The sequence below is a fragment of the Mustela lutreola genome, chromosome 10 (assembly GCF_030435805.1).
Source record: "Mustela lutreola isolate mMusLut2 chromosome 10, mMusLut2.pri, whole genome shotgun sequence".
In the NCBI taxonomy this organism is placed as follows: Eukaryota; Metazoa; Chordata; class Mammalia; order Carnivora; family Mustelidae; genus Mustela; species Mustela lutreola.
The window spans coordinates 98,068,136-98,089,655 of NC_081299.1; the positions used below are offsets into that span (position 1 = coordinate 98,068,136).

Consider the following 21,520-nt stretch of genomic DNA (forward strand, 5'->3'; position numbering starts at 1 on the left):
GGCCTTTGGCCAACTACATTCACGTTCTTTATTGCATAACTTTATAAAATTCACTCTGATGAAAAGTGAAGCCAAGACCAGCATGTCCTAAATGAAGCAGAAGAACGTACTTACTTCCCTACACATTCTTACATGATACAAAATGCAAGTTTTCCCGATGTTCTTATGTCCGCAAATTGTCTTAGGTATTATTTCCTTTTGTAGGTACTTTTCCCTTGGGTTAATCAACATCTGTAAAATCAAACTAGGCATGTAACCCAGGCAGGGAAATGAAAACGGCTTTGAAAAGAGAAAAGCAGCTCAGCAGCTCTGTAAGGGCAATACTTAGAAATCATTACGGAGCAAATAAAAACACACCTTTTAGATCTCCCTCTGATTTTTCTGCTGTATTTCTTTGGTTCAGGTTCCTGAGAAGAGGCCAAAGAAGCCTCTGTGCAGGAATTATTTTCACAGTATTTTCTGTCACAGTTTCTTTCCTTAGATGGCATAACACCGGATTCAGATAAATATCTGAATGTCCTGCGAGGTTTGGGCAAAGGATTTATAGAAGGTCCGCATTCTTGTCCCTCGGGTTCAGAGTAAATATTTTCTAAGCTCTTGGTTATTCCACATGAACTATCCAGAACTCTGAAATTTTCTTTTTCTGAAGAGTCACAGCGTTCTAAAGCGAAATTTAAGACTTTATCTGGGGGGAGTGCTTCTATTTTCTTCCACAGTATCTGGGAGGTATAGAAGTTTCCCGGAGGTAAGGAACTCTCTGGATCCAGAACAACCCCTTTCCAGCTTTCAATCTGTTTGACCCTAGAACACACCCAGCTGGATTCCGATTCATTTCTCAAGAGGTGTGGGTCATCACATCCACACTGCCCGCCTTCGTCCTCAGTTTGATCGGGGCTGTTAGCATCTTCATTAACGTCTAGACCAACACTTCGAGAGTTGGTTATATCCAACTTCTTGCTCTTTGCCTCAGCAACAGGACTTTTCTTAAGAAGAATCTCTTGATGGCAGTTAGTATATCTCACTCCAAAGTCCTTCGGATGCCACTTCTCTGGATTAGATATACCGTTAGCTCTTCCTTCCCACTGAGAAATTTTTTGTTTGATATTTTTGCAGTGGCTTCTTGACAGTGTCTGAACAGCAGAACGAGAAAAACCGGCATCCATGTTCCCAGTTGGGTGCATGACAGAGTACGGATTTTACTGAGGCTCCATTGTAAGTAACTGTGAAATACCGCACTCTTTATCCTGTCACTTAGTATCCAAACAATTCCAGCATTTTCCTTTCATCTTTAACCTGGAAATCTCTTTTTAAAAAGAAAAATCTTGATTACTGATCCTGTGGGAAATGGCTGCAACTTTATGTTGAATATTCCTATTAAAGAGACAATCATATGTTAACACAGTTGTATAATTTCCTAAAGTCCACTAAAACACTGCCTATCTCTCCCTAAACAATTCATTTACACTGCATGTGTAAAAATATACTTGTCATCCACTAAATCATTCAACTCCATAAAGGCATTCCTAAGATGGTGCTAGAACACAGAGAAAATAACTACCTTGTGATATTTCTCAAATTGTCAGCTTTAATGTTCTGCCGTATTTAATTTCCTTAAGTTACATAGAAGGAGGTTTTATAAGAGATTACATATAGTAATATACAATATTACTTTGTAAAATCAATTCCTTATGAAAACTTCTCTTAACAAAACAAGACCCATCAGAGTATTATAAAAAGCATACATATATAGAAATACCTCCCAAATAACTAATAAGTTTATGCATACACCCAGAGAAAGATCCAGTTAGTCTGGAAACACATCAATACCTAATTTCTTCCTCCTCTTCTGTGTTGGGAGATAATACTAGCCCTTATTTCAACATACCTTTATTTCAACTTTCCCATTTTGCAGCACAGGACTCCATACACACAGTGCTAACGACAAGTCAATGTGCCATCAACTATCAGTTGCTTTGCTTTAAAATATCCTAACTTTATTTTGTCACCCACTGAACTTTTGCACATTGCAGCCACCACACCCTTGACCCAAATCGGCAAAAATACTTGCAGGCACTGTCACAGTCCTTCCTTTCACAGACAGGCTTCACTCATTTAGGCCCATAAATGTTTCCTCAAATGTAAAACTTGGCATAGAACTTTTCTTATCAACTGAGTAAAGACCTGATCTCAAGTTCTACTGTATACTGGTTATAAATAGCAACTGATTCAAAACTTCCTGAGGCAGGGGTCATCCTTCCTTGAGCTTTGTCTGTGGGGCCTTGATTAACAGGCAGGAAAATATCTTGGCCCAGCTCTGTCAGGGCAGCTGACCAAAACTGATACACAATTCACACGCAAAATTTATTCTAGGTAGGACAATTGCTAATCAGGGCTTCCATCAACTTTCCTTTCAAACATGCCCACAAGCTTGTAGGAAAATCAGCTTGGCCTGCAAATAGACTCTGATGAGGACTGAATGAAAAAAAAAAAAAATCATTCTAAATAACCTTAAGATATTAAACTAATGTGGGTGGAAAAAAACAAACCCTAAGCCCCGAAATACCAAAGCTGTTGTCGCAGAACTCTTTCTTTTTTTGGCTGCTGCCACCGCCACCACAGTCCCCAGCCCTTGCTGTGCATGACCTGCCCACACCATCTGGGGCCCAGGCCCAGAACTGTCCATAAAGACTAATGCGTACAATGTGAAGGCCCAATCAGCCACCGCTCACTATTAAACTGAAAATCATTTTGTCACTTCTGATGTTTATAGAGTAGTCCTAAGGATTTTAGGGTGTGCTTGAGACTCACGTTTTCCTCACAACAGACATGGTCTATTGTGAAAATCTGCATATAACTTTTGACTTCTCCAAAATTTAATTACCAACAGCCTACAGATGGCAGGAAGAAGCCTTACCCATAACATTAACAGCTGATTAACACATATTTTGTATGTTACACATATTATATGCTGTATTCTTTTTTAAATATACTGTATTCTTATAAAAAAAAAAACCAGGGAAAATATTAAGGAAAATCTTAAGGAAGAGAAAATATATTTACAGTGCTGTCCTGTATTTATCGCAAAATATCTACCTAGAAGTGAACCTGCACAATTCAAACCTGTGTCATTCACGGGTCAACTGTATTTTTCTCTCTCCTAGGAGCCTAGTAGAGGTTTTCAGCAGTCTTTGTCAATGTTTTCTTTACCTTTCCTTTGTTAATATGTGAATGTATGTAATGTATGAATGACTGCAAGGTCCGAATGGATCAAACTGGGAAGAAAGATCAAATTTGCTAGGGCTAAAAAAATTTAAGGGCCAAAGAATTTTTTTTTTTTTAAGATTTTTATTTATTTATTTGACAGAGAGATACAGAGAGAGCACAAGTAGAGCAGCAGGCAGAGGGAAAGGGAGAAGCAGACCCTGAGCAGGGAACTCGATGTAGGGTTTGATCCCAGGACCCTGGGATCATGACCTGAGCTGAAGGCAGTGGCTTAACTGACTGAGCCGCCCAGAGACCGCAGGAACAAAGAAATTTTTAACTTGAAGATCACGAGCAACAAACGCTAGATTTATGGACTTCACACACAATTATGAATGATGTGTATTGATGGTGTTTCAGTGGCAATCAGGTAGCAGAGGAACCTAAGACACTCCTAACAGACGTGGGCATTATAAACAAATGCTACTTGCTCCTAAACATACGTACTGATACACGGCAACTTTCAAAATATGGACAAATGATTTCAAAAACAAAAAAGTTTTAATGCATTCTAACTAGACAGGTATCTACCTAGACAGTACCGAGAATTTACCTTTGTATCTGACTTCACAGTTCCAATTTTTGACAGATTAAACTCTTTATAATGTGGCTTGTCTATTCTCATATACAAGTTCTCTGATTCTGTCCCCTCCAAAAAATAAGAATCACTCCCCAAACCAAGAGGCATCTCATGTCTGACTTAAACCGAATTGAATTCGGAGTCAGCTTCCTCCCCAGCACCCCCTCTGCGTGGCTCTCCTGCTCCGTGCGCTCCTTTCTACCCCTCCCCCCTCACATCCCCAGTTCCTTGCGCTGACCTCCTCTACCAGAAACACTCCAAGCCCCAAGTGCCGGCCCAGTTTTCAAGTCCTAGATCTCTCCACAGCTTCATCTTTTGGCAAACTCCCTCAGGCCAACTCACACATTTATCCCTAGAGATTACTTCCTCAAGTTCGCTGCAATGGTTCTAACAAAAACAGAGACTGAGAAAATATGACAACTTCAACAATTTTTGGGATTTTTTTTCTTATTACCACGAAATGAGTCAGACTTCCCTCCCAGTAAAGATGACTAAGGCAGCAGGCAGGACTCACAACTTCAAGAGGAGGGAGAGCACTCAATCACCATAATGGGTATCTCAACAGAAGAAACAGCGACAGAACAAAAGATGTACAAATATGAAAAATCAAGCATGGTTTTAGAAGCATAATAAAATACCATGCTTGGAATAAAGGGTACTAATTGAACTTTTTTTTCCCTTATTCTTTGCTCCCAAAGAGGTGATCCTTCATCAGGTCCCCCCCACCCCCCGCCTTTTTTTTTTTTTTTTTAAGATTTTATCCATTTATTTGACAGATCACAAGTAGGCAGAGAGGCAAGTGGGGTGGGAGGGCGGGAAGCAGGCTCCCTACTGAGCAGAGAGCCCGATGTGGGGCTCGATCCCCGGGCCCTGGGATCATGACCTGAGCTGAAGGCAGAGGCTTTAAACCACTGAGCCACCCAGGCACCCCTAGGTCTTCTTGTATTTATTTATTTATTTATTTAGAGGATTTACTTACTTTCTATTTTTTTTTTAAGATTTTATTTATTTGACAGAGAGAGATCACTAGTAGGCAGAGAGGCAAGCAGAGAGAGAGAGAGAGAGAGAGAGGAGGAAGCCTAGCAGAGAGCCCGATGTGGGACTCTATCCCAGGACCCTGAGATCATGACCTGAGCTGAAGGCAGAGGCTTAACCCACTGAGCCACCCAGGTAGCTCCTTGAGGATTTACTTTCATCCAAGAAACCCATCAGCTGTACTTTATCAGCTTAAAATGTAATGTATAATATAACTTATCATATACAGGATTCTGTGTTCTTAACATATTAAAAAGAAACCAATTTGAGTCCATTCAGGTAAGTGAAATTCTCTGGAAAAGAGAATACTGATGCTCTGTTTTACTAACTCAAGCCTTACATGGGAAAGCTTCTCACTTCAAATCCTTTAAAACATTTTATTTGATCAAACATAAATATCTGACAAAATAGGAAGAATCTGGATCATTCTGAAAGTTGATTTAAAAACTGATGTAAGAGTATACTTTTAACGACTGATCTACTTTAGACAGACAAAGAGAGAGGGCAGTTGTGTGAGTGTGGGGGGGAGGGACAGAAGGAGAAACTCTTCCACCAGACTCCCGCTGAGCACAGAGCCCAACAGGGGGTGCAATGGGGAGGGTTAGGGAATGTGGGGTAGGGGTGAGGGCTCAGTCTCACAACCCATGAGTTCAAGACCTGAGCTGAAACGAAGTCTAAGCTCAACCAAATGAGCCACCCAGGCGCCCTGAGGATATGCTCTTAAATGATTAATATTTTTATGTGAATTTTACCTCAATTAGAAAATGATGAAAGGGGCGCCTGGGTGGCTCAGCGGGTTAAAGCCTCTGCCTTCCGCTCAGATCATGATCCCAGGGTCCTGGGATCGAGTTCCGCATTAAGCCCTCTGCTCAGCAGGGAGCCTGCTTCTTCCTCTCTCTCTGCCTGCTTCTCTGCCTACTTGTGATCTCTGTCTGTCAAATAAATAAACAAATATTAAGATTTTATTTATTTGTCAGAAAGAGAGAGAGAGTACAAGCAGGTGGAGAGGAAGGCAGAGGGAGAAGCAAATGCCTTGCTGAGCAAAGAGCCCAATGTGGGACTCGATCCTAGGAACCTGGGATCATGGCCTAAGCCGAAAGTAGCTGCTTAACTGACTGAGCAACCCAGGTGTCCTGAATTTGTGAGAAATTTAAATGAATTTAAAAGTTCATATTCTGGGGCGCCTAGGTGGCTCAGTGGGTTAAATCCTCTGCTTTCGGCTCAGATCAGGATCCCAGGGTCCTGGGATCAAGCCACACATCTGACTCTCTGCTCAGTGGGGAGCCTACTTCCCTTCCTCTCTCTCTGCCTGCCTCTCTGTGTGCCTGTAATCTCTGTCTGTCAAATCAATGAATAAAATGAAAAAAAAGAAAGAAAGAAAAAAAAGAAAGAAAAATGATGAAAGGGACAAGAAAGACTCTTACCACCGGCCACAAAAGTCATTGAACTAGACTTGCTTTCCCAGCATAACTACAAAACCAGACTTACAGATTAAATAAAATAAATGCTTTTGATATTGGATAACAGACAACACAGGACTGTAACCTCTCAATGAAGAAAAACAAATGAGGCAGGCACTATGTTGGCTCAGTTTTCACCTTGGAGGCTCTTTCCGGAAAATAGCACAGAACATGATATGCTTGCTGAGTTACAGATAAATGGATCAGAGTTTGGAGGGGCTAAGAAACATGGCATTTTCGGGGCCCCATATCAGATAGGAGGGAACAACACAGAAAAAGCTCCAGAAATCTATGTAGGATCCCTGGAGTCTTGGTTTAAATACTAAGCTGTTAAGGCACAGGGTAACACTGCTGGAAACAAATTACTGGGGAAAGAACAACTATAGGGGACCTGGAAGCTGATTAATACCCAGAGTTCACAAAGGGCTGGGAAATGTCCAACTTCCAATGATCTATAGAGGAGCAGACTTATTGAACACTCAGGCAATTCAGTAAGGACGTTAGGAGGGCATGGCTTGTCAGCAGGGCTAAATTAGCCCTACAATAAAGACTACTTTAGAATTACTCTAACAAAGCTTTTTTTTTTTTTTTTTTTTTTTTTTTTTTTTTTAATTTATTTGACAGACAGAGATCACAAGTAGGCAGAGAGGCAGGCAGAGAGGGAAGGAAGCAGGCTTCCCGCTGAGCAGAGAGCCCGACACAGGGCTTGATCCCAGGAGCCTGGGATCATGACTTGAGCTGAAAGCAGAGGCTTTAACCCACTGAGCCACTCAGGCGCCCCCTAACAAAGCTTTTGAAAGGTCTTAAAAGCGGGAGGCTCAGACAGTTAGGCATCCACCTTTAGCTCAGGTCATGATCCCAGGGTCCTGGGATCAAATCCTACAGTGGGCTCCCTGCTCAGCAGAGACCCTGCTTCTCCCTTTCCTTCTGCCTGCTGCTCTGCCTACTTGTGCTCTCTATCTCTGTGTCAAATAAATAAATAATCTTTAAAAGCAAACAAACAAACCCACAAATTCAAAGATTAAGTTATCAGAATTTCAAGATGTCTGCAACAGAGCATAAAGCCCCACAAGGGCCCTTTTGAGTGCAGGACCCTGTATAGCTACACTGATTGTCTGCCCATGAAGCTGGCACTGTCTACACTATATTGTGGAATTTATAGCAATGTGGGAATAAAATGTAAGAAGAGTACAAAGGAGGGAAAGGAAAATGGAAAGATATATATAAATTTCTTACTTTATGCATAAAGTAGTACATTTTTTTTTAAGATTTTATTTTTAAGTAATCTCTATATCCAATATGAGACTCAAACACACAACGTGAAGATCAAGAGTTGCATGTTCCTGGGACGCCTGGGTGGCTCAAGTTGGTTAAGCGGCTTCCTTTGGCTCAGGTCATGATCCCAGCGTCCTGTAATCGAGTCCCACATCGGGCTCCTTGCTCCGCAGGGAGCCTGCTTCTCCCTCTGCCACTCTGTCTGCTTGTGCTTGCTCTCTCTCTCTCTCTGACAAATAAATAAATAAAATCTTAAAAAAAAAAAAAAGAGAGTTGCATGTTCCTCTGGCTGAGGCAGCCAGGAGCCCATGTAGTAGATTATCTGAAGGGGAAAGATTAAAGTTGTATGCTGTGAACTCTAAAGCAATCACTTTAGAATCGAATTCTAAAAAAATACTCAGTGCAGAAAAAGACAGGGGTGGCAGGGAGGAGGAAAAACCGCAAGAACCACCACCACCACCACCACCAAAAAACCCCAAAAAACCAAAAAATCAAAAAAAAAAAAAAACCAACCCAAACAGAAACAGAAAATGAATAGCAAGACTACACTTAAATCTAACCATACTAATTATTATGTTAACTGAAAATGAGCTAAATTCTAAATAAAAGGCAAAGATGATCATACTTGATTAAAAAACAAAAAAACAAGACCTAACTCTGCACTTCTTTAAGAACTGCATTTTGAATTTCAAGACACTTCTGTTACAATAAAGAGGTTAGGCCAAGAAATACTAGCAGAGATAAAGAGATAAAGACATTTCAAACAAAAATGGAGACAATTCGTCAATAAGACTGAATAATCCTCCCCCCCACTTTTTTTTTTAGATTTTATTTGTTTATTTGACAGAGAGACACAGCAAGAGAGGGAACACAAGCATGGAGAGTGGCAGAGGGAAAAGCAGGCTTTCTGACTAGCAAGAAGCCCAATGCGGGCTCAATCCCCTGGGATCATGACCTGAGCTGAAGACAAACACTTAATGACTGAGCCACCCAAGTGCCCCCAAGATTGAATAATCCTAAATGTTCATGTACATAATAACACAGTTTCAAAATGTAAGAAGCGCGTTGGTGGTATAGTGGTTAGCATAGCTGCCTTCCAAAATGTAAGAAGCAAAAAATGTAGAGCCAAAAGGACAAATGGACATATCTGTAATTTTACTGAGGATTTCATTACTCTTCATGAGTAATAGCCCCATTGACAGAAAATCAGGAAATAGATAAAAGACTTGAATACCACCATTAATCAACTTGACCTAAGTGACATTTTAGAACACTGCACCCAACAACAATAGAACATATATTCAAGCATACATGGAATATTAACCAGTAAACCATATGTTGGACAATAAAATAAAACTTAATGAATTTTAAATGACTGAAGTCATCCTGAGAATGATTCTCTAACACACAATGGAACTTAATTAAAAATAAATAATCAAAAGATATCTGGAAAATGCCAAGATATTTGGAAATGCTTATGTTATAAAAAGAAAAAAAGTTTGGAAACACTGTATCTTGCTGTTTCAAGTTAAAACACATTGTATTCCATTAAGTTTCAAGTCATCACTTTATTTTTTTAAAGTTTTAAAAATTTTTTTATTTATTTGACAGACAGAGATCACAAGTACACAGAGAAGCGGGCAGAGAGAGAGAGAGAGAGAGAGAGGAGGAAGCAGGCTCCCTGCTGAGCAGAGAGCCCTAAATGGGCCTCACTTCATAATCCCCCTGGGATTATGACCTGAGCCGAAGGCAGAGGCTTTAACCCACTGAGCCACCCAGGTGCCCCTCAAGTCATCATTTTAAATTATTCTCCAGATTAATGCTCTACATTCACATCTGTCTAAATTATCCTACTGCCCATCCTGCAATGTACCATCCTTTTCAATATTACATGCTTCTAAATCCTATAGTGAAATTTGAATGTCATTATTCCACTTATATCTGAAAAAAAAAATCCCAAAGATTTAAGGTTGTTTCTTAAGAAGGAATAAAAAGTAAATTAAACTCAAAGCAAGTAGAAGAAAATAGTAAGATGTAAATATTCATGAAATAACAACCACCGAACAACAAAGAAATCAATGAAACATAAAAAGTTATTTGAGATGTCAATAAATTGATAAACATCTAAGTGGGCTGAACAAAGAAAAAAAGAAGAAAAGGCACAAATTAAAAGTATGAGGAATGAAAAAGGGGTCATTACCTACAGATCTTTCATAAAAGGATATAAAGAATGATTATGAATAAATTTGTTGTAGTAAATTCGACAACTTAAATGAGATGGACAAATTCCTTGAAAGATATAAATTGCCAAAACAGACACAAGAAGATACAGGAATTCTGAGTGTCTCTATTTTTTTTTAATTAAAATTTTAATTGAAAGCCTTACATTAAAAAAACTCCAGGTCCACACAGCTTCACTTGTTAATTTTATTAAACATTCACTTGTTAATTTTATTAAACATTCAAAGACATAATACTAATCTTATACAAACTCTTCCAGAGAACAGAAGAGGAAACATTTTTAACTCATTTTGTAAGACCAACATTACCCTGTTGGAAAACCAAAGACACTACAAGGGAAGAAAAATATAGAACAGAACTCATGAACTCATGTGAAGGTCCTTTCAAAACATCAGCGAATAAAAGTCATAAATAAACACAAAAAAATACGGAGTCATGACTAAGTAGAGTTATAAGAGAATGCAAAGTTGCTTTAAAATAAAAAATCTTTATATTTATGAGATAAAGAAAAAAGTCCCCTTGTAATTATCTTAGTAGATGCAATAAAGCATTTGAAAAAATTTCACACTTATTCATAATTGGGGGAAAAAACCTTCTAGCAAATCAGAAATTGAATTTCCACAGTCTGATAAATGGCAACTATGAAAAAACCAAGGTAATATTACACTAAGTGGCAAAAGATTTGACACCTTTCCCTTAAGACTGGGAAAAGGCAAGGATATCTTCTTTCACTGCTTTTATTCAATACTCTTATTTCATTTCGATAGGGAAAGTGACCTTTCGGCTCTGACACACTGAGGAACAAGGTCGTGAAAAAGAGGAGGACTTGGTGTGGTGCTGCCATTGATCCTGGGTCCCTACACCTTTTACAGAACTCCCTACAGTGCTACATTGGGACAGACCATCTAGTGGTTCACAACCTATGTGGTCTGTCGTAGCCACTATGAAAAGGGCTTAGGGAAGAATTTGTCATTTTCAGTGGAAAACAAGTAGTAGTTACTGATTATGATAACTGTGTACTCTGGATTTGCAGTACCTTTTTTTTTTTTTTAATAGTAAGACACCAGCTGCTTAAGAAATAAGGATGTTTTAATTAATCCATTAAACAGATGTGAAAAGGAACATTTAAGAGGTTCAATCTCTTTGAAAAATGAGTCAAACTCTTGAATTCAGCATAATATGTTTGTAAATAAACTTATGGCATAAAAAAGGGAAAAGAAAGAAAACGGAAAAGAAATTAAACAAGATTGTATATGTAGAAAGTCCTAAGAGGGGCGCCTGGGTGACTCAGTGGTTTAAAGCCTTTGCCTTTGGCTCAGATCATGATCCCAGGGTCCTGGGATCGAGACCCACATTGGGCTCTCTGCTCAGCAGGGTGCCTGCTTCCACCGTCTCCCTCCGCCTGCCTCTCTGCCTACTTGTGATCTCTGTCTGTCAAATAAATAAATAAAATCTTAAAAAAAACACCAGAAATTCCTAAGAAATTTACAGTAACAATCTACTAAAATTCATCAGGGAATTTAGCAAGGTCTCAGGATACATGATCAATATGTAAGGGAGAAATTGTACTTATACATACACGGAATAAATAATTGGAATGTGAAATGTAAAATAACATAAAAAGTTGCATAAAAATCATGAAATGCTTAGGGGTACAAAACTTGTACATTGAAAATACAAGATATTGCTAAGAAAAAAAATTAAAGAGCTACTAAATAAACAGAGATCCATCACATTAATGAACAAGAAGATTAAATTTTGTTAAGACATCAAATTCTCTCAAAATTGAGCTGTAGATTCAACGCACTCCTAATCAAAATCACAGTAGCTTTGTTGCAGAAATTGACAAGCTGATTCTTAAATTTATCTGGAAATGCAAAGGACCTCAAATAGCATAAAACTTTTTTAAAAATAAGAAAGTTGAAGAACATATACTATTGATTTCGACACTGTAAAGCTACAATAATCAAGACAATGTGTATTAGTGAAAACAGAAGCAAATGGATCAACAGATCAGTACAGAGTCTAGAAAGAGACCGACACTTAATATAGTCAATAGACTTCCACAAAGCTGGGGGAAAATAATCTTTCCAATAGATTGCTTTGGAACAAATGGATATTTACAGGGAAAAAAAATTCGCCTTAACCATTACACAGCATTTACAAAAGTTAACTTGAAATATATCATAAGCCTAAACCCAACAAATAAAACTATAAACCTCCTAGAAGAAAAAATAGACAAAAAAATTTTTTAGAGAAGGAAAATATTTTTTTCTTTTCTTTTCTTTCTTTCTTTCTTGTTTTTTTTTTTTTTTTAAGATTTTATTTATTTATTTGACAGAGAGAAAATCACAAGTCGGCGAAGAGGAAGGCAGTGGGAGAGGGAGAAGCAGGCACCCCGCTGAGCAAGATGCCTGATGTGAGGCTCCATCCCAGGACCTGAGATCATGACCTGAGCTGAAGGAAGAGGCTTAACCCACTGAGCCACCGAGGTACCCTAAGGAAAAGATTTCTTAGGACATAAAAAGCACAAACCCACAGAAGGAAGAAATTAAGATCTTGCACTCTTCTAAGTATGTTTTAAAAATGAAACAGCAAGCCACAAAAAGGCAGAGAATATTCAAACTACATATATCTGACAAGCATTTAAATCCACAACATATAAATATTACAAATGAATAAGGCAAACAATATAATTAAAATATGCATCAGATGTGATCTTTTTACAAAAGATTTTATTAGTAGCCAGTTAGTAAAATAAAGTACCTGAAAAGTGGTACACTATCATTAGTCATTAAAGACATGCAAATTAAAACCCAAGATACCACTACATACCCACTAGAATGGTTAAAATGTGAAAGGATACTAAGTATGGGAGTACCTGGAACTCTCAAACACTGTGCCGTTGTAACATGGTACACACTTTGGAAAACAGTTTGGCAGTTCCCTATAAAATTAAACATATGATTGCCGTATGAAGGAGCAATTTCACTTGTAGGTATTTCATGTGAAAGAAAAATGCTATGTTCACACACATACTTCTACATAAATATATTCACAGCATCTTTATTCAGAACAGCCCAAATTAGAAACAGCCTAAAGGCCATCGACAAGCGAATACATAAACCAAGTGTAATATATTCATGCAACAGGATATTCCTCAGCAATGAAAAGGAACAAAACCCACCATATGCACAATGCAGACATCTCTCAAAAACATCCATAAACAAAAAAGTACATAAAGTATGATTCCATTTATATGAAATTAAAGAACAGCCAAAATTAATCTATAATGAAAGAAAGCAGATCTGTAGCTGTCTAGGGCCAGGAGGGTGAGAACTAACCTCAAAAGAGTATGAGGGAACTTTTGGGGGTGATGAAAATATATCTTGGTTGGGATGGCAGTTACAAGGGCGTATACATTTGTCAAAACTAACCGACCATACACTTAAAATGGGTGGATTTTATTGAACAAAGTTATATCCTGGGGCAGCAGGCCAGCTCAGTCGGTAGAGCATCCAACTCTAGATCTTGGGGTCGTGAGTTTAAGCCCCATTCTTTCTCTTTTCCTTTTAAGACTTTAACTACACATATGTTAGATGATTTAATATTATTCCACAGGTTACTTGTGCTCTGTTCATTTATTTTCTTTCACCTTTTTTTTTCTTTCTCTGTTTCAGTTTAGATAAATTCTACTGACCTGTTTTCAAGTTCATTAAACATTCTACAGGTCAAAGTCCAATCTGATTTTAAGTCCATCTAATAATTCTTATTTCAGATATTGTATTTTTCAGCTTCAAATTTTCTATCCAGTTCTTCTAACACTTCCATTCCTTTTCTGAAATACTCCATATTTTCACCCATTTATTTTTTTCCTGCATATTATTTAATTTATTTATAATAATCTTAAAGCCCTTGTTGGCTATGCCAACAACTGTGTCACCTTTAGGTTTCCTTTTATTGACTCTTTTTTCTCTTCATTATGGCTCACATTTTATTTTCTTCTAGTGTCTTGTAATTTTAATTTATATATGTATGTATTTAAGTAATCTCTACCCCCACTGTGGGGTCAAACTCACAATCCCAAAATCAAGAATCAAGAATCACATGCTCTTCCCACTGAGCCAGCCAATCATCCCTACTACCTTGTAATTTTTAATCATATTCGCGACACTGCCTATAAAAGAAGAGTAGAAGAAAAGATAAACTAGATACACTTTGTGTTTGTTTTTCTTTATATATTTCTGAGATTATAAACATTCCTCTCTCTGGTAATTAGATTGAGAGGCTGATCATTCAGATTCCTCATCGAGTCAAGTTGAGCTGAAGCTGGGTAGCAGGTCTTACTACATGGAATTCACCTGGTTTTAGCCCCATCTCTAACCTCCTGAGTGGCTGCTACCTTTTAAATACTGTTAGTATTTGAGATGGACTAAGGATGGGTACAGTTTCAATTATTTTTGGTTCAATTCTGGATTCAGCCCTGGCAGGATATCACTGCACAAATATGTGGGACTATAAAACTTCTTTGTGCTTCTCATACCCCCTGCAATGCTGCTGTCTTAGTAAAAACTGAAACAGCAGATAATTATTGGGCCAAGTGGTTTGTTTTTGCATGTGGGATTCTTCCAGATTCCAATCTACTCTCCAATTCCAATTTTAGTATGTGTGCTGCCGAAGCAGCACCACATTCTAATTCCAACAGTCCACACTGTGAACTAAGACTTGGCAGATTTTTCCCTTTCCCCTGGAAGCCTCACCAGCTATGCTGGGGCTACTTGTATCCAGACTATATTCTTATCCTCAGGTATGGAAGTTGTTATGGCTCTTTGCTCACTTATAAAGGAATTCACTTTGGAATTCAGTTCACCAAAATTCCCCCCCACACACTATTCACTAGCCCCAGAGAAATGCATGATTTTTATTTTGTCCAGGATTTTCTTGTTACTATGGGAACAAATGTTTTTCAAGTCCTACATCCTAACTGGAAGAGGAAGAATCTTAAAATGTTTTTAATGAAATAGAACAGTGAACAATAATATTAATCAGAATACCCTGCATGAAGGTAAGGGTAAGTATTGCTTCAAAATGTTTGTTTCACGGTTGTGTGTGTGTGTGTGTGTGTGTAATGGATTGTACATGTATTTATTATGGTGCAGTGTGGTCAAAAAACTCAGAAAGTCTGTCTAGAGCCATGGGAATCCACGTCAATGCAAGGCAAAGAGTTCAGAGAAAGGATATCAGGACATGGATCTTTAAAGATAATTGTCTACTGCTAGCTGAATTTCAGGCACTGAAACACAGAAAAATACAGCCTTTTGCATATGAACACAGAACTAAGTATGTCCTTGGAAAAATACATGAAGCATAAAGTGTCACAATAGGCAACTGTGAGAGAAGAATAAAATACATCCAGATATTTTAATAACAAACAATCTTTGGTTTTTATTAAAGCCAGTTCAATGTGCTGCTTACTGACTGCTATTGTTAGATTAAGAGCGCAAAGAAATATTCTGGAGACACAATGTGCTCCGTTTATATTTGGCTTCTTTAATAAAAATATTTTAAAATTTCTTTTTTTGGAAGGGAAAGAGATAAGAAGATTCTCTGAATGTAAGAAAGTTATTCCTAAGTAAACAGAATAAATCATCTTTAACTCAGCATCAATGAAACAAGCCATAGAAAAGGCATGTTTAGGAGTTGCTCAGTTGGTTAAGTGTCTGCCTTTGGTTCAGGTCATGATCCCAGGGTACTGGGATCGAGCCTCACGTTGGGCTCCCTGCTCAGTGGGGAGCTTGTTTCTCCCTCTCTCCCTCCCCCGACTCATGCTCACTCTTACTCTATCTCAAATAAATAAACACAATCTTTAAAAAAAAGACATGGGGCATCTGGATGGCTCAGTGGGTTAAAGCCTCTGCCTTCGGCTCAGGTCATGATCTCAGGGTCCTGGGATTGAGCCCTGCGTTGGACTCTCTGCTCAGCAGGGAACCTGCTTCACCCTGTCTCTCTGCCTGCCTCTCTGCCTACTTGTGACTTCTCTGTGTCAAATAAATTTTTAAAAATCTAAAAAAAAAATAAAAAATAAAAAAATTTTTAAAAAGCATGTTATAAAACATAGGTACAGACCACAGTATTTATAAGGGAGGCATTATGGTACAGGATACAAACAGTGTAGGCTTTGGGGCCGGACACCTGGATTCAAATCTTCTGCAACTTACTTGGTAGTGGGCCTTGTACTCTTAACCAATGCAAGCCTTACTCCATAACAAGGTGATAACACACAACAATAGAGTTATTAGAAGGATCAAATGAAATAATATATAAAGTCTCTCGTATAACGTAAGTGACCAAGAATAGTTATGACATTACTGCCACAACTTATTTAAATATTATATGTATTTTTATATGTAATATGTATATGTAATATCCCTAGTACAACAACTTCAACTTATGTACTTACCATTCTTCTTCTAGAACTACCATAATATAGCCTCCTCTATGACCTACCTGCCTCTACTATCAACTCCCTTCCAATACTGTTGCCAAAGTGATATTTCTAAAAGTTAGATATGATCAAATCACAAGCCAGTTAAAACTTTTGGTGGGTTCTGGTGCTTCATAATCTACCAAAGTGGTTATCAATACTTACTCCAAAGGACAAGGGACTTCCAAGAACTGAACTGAGATAGGACATAAAAATTGGACAATACCCCCCCCCACGAGTTTGCAGAAATAAGTTACATTAGTAGGTATTATTTACTCAATATTAGGTTTTCTCCTTCACAAGCCTATCTTTCAACATTTGACCCCTGCTACTGTTTGTGGTGTTTGCTAGTCAATGCCAACAAAATGGCAAAATAAACACATGGTCAACAAAAATCAATGAAAAAAATTGGGATAAGCCAGTCATGAAGTTTTAAAGCTTTATAAAAATGTCATAGATACATATATGTGCGCTCTTATAGTGCATACATAAAATATGGTCATAAATTTGCTACTCGAATAGTTTTTGGTTTAAGGATAAAAGTAAACACGTAAATATTTCATGGTGTCCAGAGACAAGATAAAGTCCATACTCCTCTCTATGATATAGATGATCTTTCACGCTCTCTTGCCAGCTTGATTCTTGCCATTTGCCTTGCTTACATGCTAAGAACATCAAGAACACTCCAAGAACATCAAATAATTTACATCCGCCAGTGGTTTAGAGCTAGAGTTCAAATATCGCCAGACTTGATTCTTGGCTGTGTAACCTCAAATTATGTAATCCTTCTAAGCCTGCTTCCTTATCTAAAGAATGATCATATTATTACAGATAACACTTATGGAGTGTTATCTATTAATCAGGCATAATTTTACTCACTTTACCAATATTAACTCATCTCATGCTTGTAATAATCCATGAGATATAAATACTGTCATTATCCTAATTTTGAAGAAGAGAAAACAGAGCACAAAGAGGTTAAGTATAACTGATACAGGTCTTGGTACTCTCTGCCACAAAAGACACGGGTATTCATTCTATAAGGCTGTTGTAAGGATTAAATATGAAATGATGTAAAAAAAAAAAACCTATTTAAGACAATTGCTGGCATATAGTAACTGCTCAGTAAATGACAGCTATCCGGTTGTCTGGATGGCTCTGGCAATTAAGCGTCTGACTCTTGATCTCAGCTCAGGTCTTGATTTCAGGGTCGTGAGTTCAAGCCCTGATGCCTTGGGCTTCACACTGGGTGTGGAGCCTACTTAAGAGAAACATGATAGCTACTAATTAATTACTTCCTGAACACACAATATACTTTCAAGACCCTTTCAAAGTTTTACTGTGAAACCTTCCTTAGACCTTGACCTGGAGTTAATCACTCCCGAGTGCTCCCATTACACCCCTTAGTATTCTGTAATCCTCTTCCAAAGTTAAATTCCTCTAAGAACAAAAAACTTCTGCATACATTTTCCATAACCTCAATAATCTTAATGTTCTGGAGTCGTTCTTGCTGGGGATACTTAGAAAAAGAAAATCACTTAAGGGTGAAAATGGAGAGGCAACACTGATAGCCAGAGAAGAATACATGTCTCTGTAATGCTGTCTTGAAAGCTCTAAAGCGAAGCTAAATGTCAGAAGAGGACGCCTCGACTTGCTATAGCAGAGGATGCTAAGACATGTGTTATAGAAATACCAGATGCAGGGGCGCCTGGGTGGCTCAGTTGTTAAGTGTCTGCCTTCGGCTTGAGGTTAAGCATCTGCCTTTGGCCTGGGTCATCATCTCAAGGTCCTGGGATCAAGCCCACATCAGGCTTCCTGCTCAACCTGGAGTCTTCCTCGCCCTCTGCCCCTCCCCCACAAGTCCCCAACTCATGCGCTTGCTCTCTCTTTCAAATAAGTAAATAAAATCTTTTTTTTTTTTTTTTAAGAAATATTGGATGCAATTTAAATCTGCTCAGGAAGATGGGTAGGAATTTGAACTACTCAAATTATCTGCATTTTGGAAATTTCTAGTAGGTATATTTAATAAAATATTAATATAGTATTTAATACCGAGCCAAAATGAAGAGTCAGACGCTCAACTGACTTAGCTGCCCAGATTCCCTGCCTCTGGTTAAATTTTTGAGAAAACCCACAAAAATAAATCTTGCATAAAATTCTTCACTGAATTTGCTCAAAATATTTTAAAGCAAAAGAGAAAAAAATAATGTCAAACTTGTTTTTACCTTTCAAACTATTACCATCTTGTTAACTTTTCCTTGAACAACAAATCTTCAAAGCAAGCACATACAGGATATCAGCCTTTTATCTCATTTCTATCAGAGGAAACAGCCTTATAGGTAACTAAAAATGATTCCCAAAATAGCAAAGACGCTTAAAAAAAAAAAAAACCCTAATACTACTAATAATAAACAATATAAATTTCTCAGTAGCTATTGTGCCTAACCGCAAAGCAAGCAACAGGATTCTTCAAGAAATAAATTTAATTCCTTACCAATTCTAACAACTCTTTAAGACATATGTCATGGAAAATTTGAGTTTTAAAAAGATTTTAATTGATTTATTTATTTTTAAAGATTTTATTTGTCAGAGAGATTGCAAAAGCAGGGGAATGGCAGGCAGAGGGAGACGCAGGCTCCCTGCTGAGCAAGGAGCCTGGTTGGGCAGATACTTAACCAGCTAAGCCACCCAGGCATTACCTGTTTTGTTTTGAATGAAAGAATGAAAAATGATAGTTGACTTAATTTAGATTATATTCAGAATTTTGAGGCACAAGTCAAAGAACTAGAATAACACTAATTTTGTGATTGTGTTTACAGGGTTGTTTATCCACGTTATTAAAAAAGATTCTAATGGGTGCTGGAGATTTTATTTAACAAAAGTGTGTGACCCTAGGAGCAATCCTCATAACTAACCCAAGGTTATGGGCTGAATGCTTGTGTCCCCCCAAAATTCCCATGTTGAAGCCACAAGCCTCAATGTGATGTTATTGGAGGTGAGACCTTTGAGAGGTCAGGAGCATGAAGTACTTATGAATGGAATTAGTGCCTTTATAAGAAGAGACATAAGACAGATGAGATCTCTCCCCCTGCCGTGGGAGGATACAAGACCGCCCTCTGCAAACCAGGAAGAGGTCCCTCGTGAGGAATAACATTAGACAGTACTTTGATCTTGGACTTCTCAGTCTCTAGAACTGTAAGAAATAAATTTTTGTTAAGCCACCCAGTCTACAGTAGTTTTGTTATAGCAGCTGAGCTGACTAGACAAGCAGTAGTTTCATCTTCAGAACATATCCCTAACTCTGACCACTTACCATCTTCACTGCTACCACAGTAATCAACACCACCATCATTTTTCCCTTCTTGATTTTTTATTTCTACTCAATATTCACCTTTCCTGCCCATCTAAAATTAGCCTTCTTGGGGTGCCTGGGTGGCTCAGTTGGTTCGGCTCAGGTCACGATCTCAGGGTCGTGAGATCAAGTCTCTCAGTGGGCTTCATGCTCCACATAGAGTCTGCTTCAGATTCTCTCTCTCCCACTCCCTCTGCCCCTCCTCCTGCTCATGCGCATGCTCTCTCTCTCTCTCTCTCTCAATAAGTAAAATCTTAAAAAATAAAATTAAAAAAAAACTAAAATAAGGCTTCTTTCCCCACATAGTGCTCTATGCCTTTACTCTTCTATATTTTCTCCACAGAGCTTATCATTTACCTGAAATTCCATTATTTGTTTGTTTACGCATTATTTGTCTCCCTTGTTGGAACAAAAGACTTTCCACTACTATATTCCCAGCACCCAGAAGACTATGCACCATACAGTAATGCCCCAATAAGTATTTGCTGAATGACTAAATCCTGAATATAAGAATGTATAAAGAGCAAGGAAAGGTTTATGACAATTAGCAATGTCTATTACTTTAAGTGTTTCTGATGATGTGAAGTTGCCCCATTTGTAGGAGGGGAAAACATCTTAGAATAATTTAAGGGGAAATAACACCAAAACAACTTACTTAAATGATAATAAGCACCACAGTAATAAGAACTTTTTGTATATTTACTGTTTGCCCAGTACTACATGCATATTCTCATTTAATCCTTATAACAGTCTCTTGGAGGAAGATATTTTCATTTTCTAGTTGAGGAAATTGAGGCTTAGCAGGGTTAGATTACTTTTTAAGATCACATTACATTAAGTGGAAAAAACAGAATTTGAACCCTAAAACTCTTGTTCTTATTAGCACATAACATACTACCTTCAAGATAAAAAGACATTTTGATAAAGGACATATCTAAGTCAGAGGTCACCAAACTTTGCCTTGAAATGCCTAAAAAAGAAAATTGATTTGTGTATATTTATAAATTACAGATGTAACAACTATAATAACATCATACATACTACAAAATGAAAAATTTTAGAGCACAAGATTTTTCAAAAATTTCATTTTATTGTCTTTGTTAAGAATTAAATATATAGGGGCGCCTGGGTGGCTCAGTGGGTTAAGTAAGCCTCTGCCTTCAACTCAGGTCATAATCTCAGGGTCCTGCGATAGAGCCCTGCATTGGGCTCTCTGCTCAGTGGGGAGCCTGCTTCCCCCTCTCTCTGCCTACTTGTGATCCCTCTCTGTCAAATAAATAAAATCTTAAAAAAGAAAAGAATTGAATATGTAAATGGAAGATAAAATAACCATTTCTCTCTCACTCAAGTCTCACAAATAATAAATATTTTGGATAAGACTAATGTAATCAAACATGATTTTTTTGTTTTTTTTATTTTACTTTTTAAAATTTATTTATTTATTAATTATTTGAAAGAGAGAAAGAAAGAGAGATCACAAGTAGGGGGTAAGGATAGAGGGAGAAGCAGGCTCCCCACCAAGCGGGGAGCCTGATGTGGGACTTGATCCCAGAACCCTGGGATCATGACCTGAGCCGAAGGCAGATGCTTAACCAGCTAACCCACCCAGGCACCCTAAACACAATTAAAAAAAAAAAAAAGAAGAAGAAGAAGATTTTATTTATTTATTTATTTGAGAGAGAAAGAGTGTGAACAGAGAGGGGGAGAGGCAGAGGGAGAGAGAGAGACTCTCAAGCAGACTCCATACTGAGCTGAGGGGTTGGTGGGAAGGGAGCCTAGTGCTTAATCCCAAGACCACAAGACCATGACTGAGAGGAGATTAAGAATTGGAG

General features: G+C 38.0%; 1 protein-coding gene and 1 pseudogene across 1 annotated transcript in view; one reads left to right on the forward strand and one right to left on the reverse strand.

Annotated features, from left to right (window-relative positions):
• DENND2C (DENN domain containing 2C) overlaps positions 1-21,520 on the reverse strand; it is an 82,666-nt gene that overhangs the window by 37,571 nt on the left and 23,575 nt on the right. Inside the window, exon 2 of the mRNA XM_059136808.1 lies at positions 358-1,371. Within this exon, the coding sequence (XP_058992791.1) occupies positions 358-1,181 (824 nt within the window). The 5' untranslated portion in view covers positions 1,182-1,371. The remainder of the gene's footprint in view (positions 1-357; positions 1,372-21,520) is intronic.
• LOC131810549 (cytochrome c oxidase subunit 7C, mitochondrial-like) lies at positions 10,494-10,934 on the forward strand (annotated as a pseudogene).